This window comes from Camellia sinensis, chromosome 9, assembly GCF_055761805.1.
Source record: "Camellia sinensis isolate YWXY chromosome 9, ASM5576180v1, whole genome shotgun sequence".
Taxonomy (NCBI): Eukaryota; Viridiplantae; Streptophyta; class Magnoliopsida; order Ericales; family Theaceae; genus Camellia; species Camellia sinensis.
The window spans coordinates 135,657,078-135,664,621 of NC_138969.1; the positions used below are offsets into that span (position 1 = coordinate 135,657,078).

General features: G+C 39.3%; 1 protein-coding gene across 1 annotated transcript; it reads right to left on the bottom strand.

The window, feature by feature from the left end:
- Positions 1 to 279: 279 nt before the first annotated feature.
- On the bottom strand, positions 280 to 7,198 carry LOC145799765 (uncharacterized). The gene is made up of 2 exons (XM_082889400.1): positions 6,667 to 7,198; positions 280 to 377 (listed from the first exon to the last, which is right to left on the bottom strand). Exons 1-2 carry the CDS (start codon positions 7,196 to 7,198, stop codon positions 280 to 282), a joined length of 630 nt encoding a protein of 209 aa, XP_082745526.1.
- Between the last annotated feature and the right edge of the window lie 346 nt (positions 7,199 to 7,544).

Here is a 7,544-nt window from a genome sequence, read left to right on the forward strand (position 1 = left end):
ATTCAGTTATAGGTAAGGGTTACAACAAACCCACTGGTCGTTGGTGCACGACCTTCACTTGTTGACAGGTAAGGCACCTTGAAAGAAGCAAGGCTACATCTCTCTTCATCCCCCTCCATCAAAATTGGAGGCTAAGGTTGTGGTATATCTTTGTGCCTCCCTGGTGTACTGCAAGGCATGAATGGATGAACTCTCAGAGTACCTCCCTACAAGATTCTGGCACAAAAAGACGATCCAAATACCTCACACTTGAGTCAGAATGCACATTCAAGTCCCTCTCTACCTTTCCACTGGATATCCTTCCTCGGATAGCTTGTCACAACCCAAACCCGCCCTTATAGGTTTAACATCAATAAACCTTGGATTACCCAAGGTCTCTGAACAAAATAGCACATATACATAGTCCATTAAGCTGTGTTAACATACATAAGGCAGGTAATTTACAACTTTGTATAAAGTATATATATATATGACGTCATGTCTACATAAGACATGCAACACCATACAAGTATTATAAAAAGGGACTTAGCCCAATGTACGGATAAACAAAAATGAAACTAAACGTATGCGTTCTTAGCATGATCCACAAAACTTTACTTCGATAAATTGGAACCTCTCCATGAGGCATAGTGGCTGGTTGGCTCCAAAACTCTCCAGGCAGCAGCTTAGGCCTGGTCGCACAGCTACTCACCTACATACATAATAGAAACAGTGAGCGGAAGCCCAGTGAATAATAACAGAGTAAAGGGTTAAATAAATAATGTCCCACCAGATTCAGAAATTAGAAACAAATTCATATTCATCTTCTTATTTGAATCATATACAGAAATCAGAATTCATGATTGTTCAGATGTGGTACATCCATTAGCAGTAACAAATTAAATACAGAGCATTAAGGGTCATACTTGTCAGTTCCATAAAGGAACCTCCGGTACTGAGAACAGATAACATGCTTGCTAGTTCCACAAAAGAACTCCAGTACTGGGAACAAATAACAAACTTGCCAATTCCACACAGGAACCTCCAGTATCGGGAACATATCATATACTTGGACCGTAGAATTATTTCCACGAGTGCATGTCAGAATCCAGACAATCATTCATTGTACGTAGCATAACATTTCATAAAACAGATCTTATTCCACATACATAAAATAAATAAAGTTGAACATAGCTTTACGAAGTTATTACTCACAGATGGCTCCAAAGCGAACAACAGAGCAGACAAATTAGATAACTTGTGGCACGTAACCTACACAGATACAGAATGAATACGTATTGAATTACACACCCGGAATTATTAACTGAGTTCTTTATTCTTTTGGTGTGTTTCTACTTCTTATCCTCATCATTATATCTTAAGTAAGGCTTAGGAATGCCTAGGATACAATAAGGATGCCAAAACATACTATTTGTAGACACTCCATTTTTGACCGACCTCAAGACTTAGACGTCATCGTTTGTGCACTCGATGATTGTGCTTGTTTGTGCACGTTTTGAGTTCCCGAAGTTCCCAACAGAACGCCTTGTCTTTGAGCCTCTAAACCCTCTTTGTTTTTCCCTTTTTTTTGGACCAAACCTTGGTGCCTCTTACCTGGAGGGGGGAAGGGCCTTGTTGGCCACTTTTTGGCCTTGTCGGCAACTTTTTCTCCCTTGTCGGCCACTTGAAGTGGTCAATCGGACAGGTGAGGTGGCTGGACGGCCACCTAAAGTGGCCAACGACCATTTTTCTCATTTTTTAGATATTTTCTTTGTCAGCTGTGCCAGTTGGTGATCACTGAATGCCATCTCCATACACGTGTATGGAGGGATGAATGCAAGCCTTTGACTTGGATTTCTATATAATGGGGGGTCTCTCCCCCATTTGAGGAGGTTGGATATTTTGTGAGCATATTTCCTCTCTCTCTCTCTCTCTCTCTCTAGAATCCTCTCTCTCTCTCTCCCTATTTTGTGCTTGAAAGTGAGAATTCTCTACACTTTTGCAAAGAGACCCTTAACCAAACATCCTCATCTTGGAGTTGAGGTTCTTTGAGGCCTAGTTTGAGCTCTAACGGTTGGTTTGAGCTGGAATTTGGACCTATTTAGTGTTGTGCTTCAAAGGTATAAGGCTTACCTCATTTAAGCTTTGTTTTAGTTGCTTGCTTGGCTATCTCTTTACACTGTTTTGACCTGGTTTTTCAACCATAAAAAATTCTGTTTTTAAGGTTTCAAAATAGTGGTTTGAGTCTTGTTGAATTAGGGGGTTGTCTTCTCTTTTTGCTCTTTGGCTTGTGAAGCCTTTTGTGCCATTTCTTACCACCTTTAAATCAAAATTTTTGGGCCAATTTACCAATGAAATTCAGAGTTGTTTCAGTGGTAAAAAGTATGTTTTGAAGTTCAAAAATGGAGGGGTTAGCCTCTCCTCCTTGTGTTTCTCTTGCATGCCTAGTTAGCACTACATATTAGCTTGATTTTGTAGCTTGTGTTAGCTAAATCTCAACATGTTTTAGGCCCTATTTTTGCATTTTTCAACTCTATTTTAGGTTGGTTGGAGCATTTGTTGCTTGCTTTTTGTACTTGTAGTGCAATTGTGCTTACTAGTCTAGCATGCTTAATGGTTTAGTCTATTTTTGTAGCTTGTGTTAGCTTAAATTCAAGTTGTTTTAGCTACTATTTTGGCCTACTTTAACTCTGTTTTGGGTTGGTTAAGTCCTTCGAGGCTTGTGTTGCATGCCTATAATGTAATGTTCTTCATTAGCTCATTGTTTTGAGGCCTTAAGCAAGAAGTGTTTGAGTGGCTTGCGTGTTGTTGCATCGTTTTGCATGTGATTTCAGTGGATATAGCTCTTTCACACTCTCACTTATTTCACTCTTTCATTGCTTTTGAGAGTTGTGTCTTCAGTCTTGTTTGCGAGCTAACATATGAGCATGTTTTTCTAGCCTTTTATGGTTCAATCTCAGCATGTTTTAGCCACTGTTTTGGCATGTTTTAACTCTGTCCAGAGCTAGTTTGGTCAGTTGAGCTTTATGTTGCATGCTTATAGTGTTGTGATCTTCACTAGTTTGATGCTTTTGGCTCTTAATATGTTGTGCATGTGTTGCTTGTATGATTTAGTGTTATTTTGCATGCCATATTAGCACTGAAATGTCTGCAACCTCCCTCTATTCTTCACTTTTTTACTTCGTTTTGAAAGTGGCCTTGAGCCCCTTGTTGGCTTGATTGTGAAATTGAGGCTCTGATGCCTAATGGTTTTAATCCTCCCTTCAGGGTTTCTACTAATCAACAGCACGAGGACTTTCACTTTGGACTTAATCAATTAAAGGACTAATCGGTAATGTAAAATGTGTAAACCAAACATGACAAGTAAAACTTGAGCAAGATAAGCGTGTTGTGTTGCATTGCATGTGTTTGGATCGAACGTTAATCCAAACACAAGAACAATGGGACGTTTCATACTCAAAGTGATGAAGCGTACCACTTTTCTTGGTCACCGACACCCTTGATCATGCGTGATAGGGTGGAGGTCCTTCGAGTCTTATTTCTAAATTCATTAAGCTTGTACAAGCTTGGTTTTCTAGCCATCATGCATTGAAAATGCTTGGTTAATGGTTTGAGAGCCAAGGGCTACATTCCTTTGAGCTTAAGATATGATAAGGAGGGTGGCAGTACGCACATCCCTTGAAAAATGCATTGCTTTGCCTTTGTTGCTCTCTGTTGCAGCAAAAGCAGAAGTCTAGAAATGGGGGTGGCCGACCGGCCACTTAAACTAGCCGACCGCCCAGTTAAGGTGGCCGATAGCCACTTTTTGTGGCCGACCGACCACCAGTGAAGTTTTGCACAAATGTGTTCCTGTGTTGGAGCAGAGGCAACCTGGAAGTTGGTACAATTTTCAGTGATCAAATGAGTGTAAACAGAGGCATCCGATGGCAAGGCAAGGGCATTTTTGGGTGGAGCAATTGAGCATGCATGCGTCCCTCGCCTTCGAGGCCATTTACTTTCTTTGTTTAAATTGCTTTAGTTAGTTAGCATAATAATTATTCAATTCAAGTGTTGTTAATAATAACTTATATTTGGATTGTAATATCTTAGCTAGCTTAGAATAGTTAGTTAATTTATTTCAATTATGTTGTAATAATTAGCTAGAATAGTTAATTAAGTTTGGCTTGTAATAATTAGCGTAGCTAGTTAGCTTATTCATTTGGACCCTGCTTCGTGAGGGCACAATGTTGTAATAGGTGTGCATGCGTGTGTGCATGTCTTCCAACCCCACGTCTTTCTCCCTTTTATTTATCCGCTTTTGAGGGTTAGATTAGGGATCATGTTTCAATTAGCATATCTTATGCTTGCATGTTTGCATAATTCATTTGTCTTGCATACACCGAGGCTCGGTGCGTCATTCAAACTGCATTGTCAATTCAATACTTTTTTGAATACGTGTTTCAAAGCATGCTATCAAACTGTTGCATTCATATGCCATGATTAGGTAGCCGAGCCTATTAATTGCATTCTTCCATGTGTTGCATTAGGCATTTTGTATAGTTAGGATCATGCATATTTCTAACTAGCTTTTGTTTTGGCTTGGAGTACACTGTAAGTTTTACGCTTTAGCATACTTGCATAAGTGTGAGTGTTGCTATGTTTCCCATGCTTCCCCTGAGGCTATGTGCTTACTTGATAAACTGCATGAATGCCTGTGGATGAAGGGTTGATTACTTGAATTGGAACAATTTGATGATTGTGATTTTTAAGCCCACTTTGCGAAGTGGCAAATCATGTTTTAAGCCCACTTGAGGGTGGCAACTTCAAACCATTTTCGAAAATAAACATGAGTTGATTTGTTCCAATTCTTTCGATTTAATCTGTACTTGCTTGTGTGCGTCACATAGTAAAGTTAGCTAATAACCGGAATAAGAACACATGTGTTTATAAAACAACATATCATGATTAGTAGAGGCCGTTCTTTGATCGAGCGAGCGGTGGTGCTCATTTCAGGACCTTCCCCTCTCGTACCTAAGTTCCTGAGCCGAGGCAACTTTGGTGATGACAGACACGTGGTCTTTGGCACGAGTCAAGGTTTCCTAAATTTCCCAAAAGCAAAATATTTAGGTGGCGACTCTGCAATCTGGCAAAACAGTCCAGTTTTGACATTATTTGATTTAAAATCTGATTTTCCAAAATGATTTGCCGGATCGGACTCTTTGGTGTTTATCAGTCTCACATTGCACTTTGTGAGATTACATTTAGAACCGTGACAGGAGTCCGAACTGTAGGACCAATTCGAGCTGTCCGAAAGGGGGGCGCGAAAAAGTCGACCTACACTATTCAACACTTAGGGAAATATGCTTAAAACAAGGGCCTCGCTCGAGCGTAACTTCCTTTGCTCGAACGATCTGTAAACTTTACAAAAGTACTGGTTACTTAATTTTTCTGCTCGACGCACGCTTGAAGGTTGCTCAAGCGTGAGACTAAGGTCTTCGCTCGAGCGCAACTATTGTTGCTCGAGCGGTTTGCAAAAATGGTAAACTTCTAGGAGCATGTATTTTATGCTCAACCCAACTTGAGATCGCTCGAGCGGAGGGGCAAAACATAGAGGGGTCACTTGAGCGCAGGATCTTGTCACTCAAGCAGAGAAGCAGAATCTAGAAATCCCAGATGGCTCTTCTAAGTTCACAATTCAATTTCAAAGCCACAAATCATGTTCTTCTGGGCCAAAAGCTTGAAAAAACATGTCTAAACTTGTCAAACATCATGAATTCAAAACCATTTCACCAAATCAAGGCCCAAAAGCTTGCCAATTGCTCAAAATTCAACTTGAAACTTAAGAATATGATGTGAGCATGAGATGCATGAATTGACATGAACTTAAACTTTCCAAAACATGATCGATTAGGGTCAAATGGTAAGAAATGTGATGAATTTTCGAAACAAGGTCTAGATAGACACATGCATGTGAGACTTGTATGAAATTCAAACTTAAATTGCTATGATATATGAATGCATGCATGGAATTCGTCCATTAAAGCTCAATTTTCATGGTAATTCACCTATCACACTTGATTTCTTGTAGGAACCAACTAAATTACAAATTATGAGGTAGAAATTCTTACCTTAGAAGCTTAATTGTGTCCTAGATATTCAAATGGTTGAGTCACTTAGGTTAACACCTTGAATTCTCTACAATTTTTCTTCTTCTCCTTAGATTTCCAAGCGCAACACTTAACCTCCCTCTCTCACTCTCACGTTTGATACTTCAAGAAGGAAGAGTGAGAGTGTAAAATGTAGTCTAGAATATACATGAGCCTTATATAGGCCTAATTAAGTTGACTTAGTAATTTTAGGCTTTAACTAATCAATGAGCATAATTATTCTAATTTAATTCGTTCAAAATTGAATTTCAATTAAACCTACCATAAAATTCTAAAACTTCTAACTAACATAGAAATCAAGTCAATTTCATGATCGGATGCCAATTAGGCCTTCATTTCGTGGAACAGAACAAAAACACAAACATATCTTTCTACGATAAACAGATAGAAACTCAAACAATGTTACACACAAGCAATTAATTCAGAATTTCATATTCGTTACTCATTAAGCATCCTTAATCATGATTTAACGGTTAATCGTGAGTTAGGGTTGTTACGGTCTCCCCCCTTAAAAGAGTTTAGTCCTCCAAACTCGAATTACCTTCATTTTGGAAGAATGTCAGGTATAGAGAAAACAAATCTAGGTACCTCTTCATCATATCTTCCTTGGTCTCCCAAGTCATATAAGTCCCTCCATGGTTTTGCCGATCAACTTTCACCAATGGAATTTCTTTGTTCCTTAATCTTTTGATTCGGCGGTTAACAATCTGTATTGTCCTCTCTTCGTATGTATAGTCATCTTTCAGAAGCACATGAGTCAGCTTAATCACATGGAATGGATATCGCAAATATTCCCGAAGCATCAAAACATGAAAAACATTATGCATATGTTCCATGACTGGCGGTAAGGCTACTTGATACGTCATTGGGTTGATCTTCTCAGGGATTTCATATGGCCCAACATATCTCGGTGCCAGCTTCCCTTTCACACCAAACCGAGTTTTCCCTTTCATTGGAGTCACTTTTATGAACACATGATCCCTGACTTCGTATTCTCTATCATGCCTTCGGACATCTGCATAACTCTTTTGGCAGCGTTGTGCAGTCTTCAATCTTTGTTGAATCAATTTCATATTTTTTGTCGTTTTTTACATAAGTTCCAATCCCAATAAAGGTCTGTCACCTACCTTGGCCCAACATACCGGTGAACGACAATTTCTACCATACAAAGCATCATAACGAGCCATACCGATACTCGAATGGTAGCTGTTGTTATACACAAATTCAACCAAAGCCCAATTGCCTTGGAAATCTAGGACACACATTCTGAGCATATCTTCCAAGGTTCATATCATTCTTTCTGATTGGCTGTTTGTTTGTGGGTGATATGCACTGCTCAGTCTTAACTCAGCTCCCAAAGCTTGTTGTAGACTTTGCCAGAATCTTGAGGTGAACTTAGGATCTCTACCAGATACAATA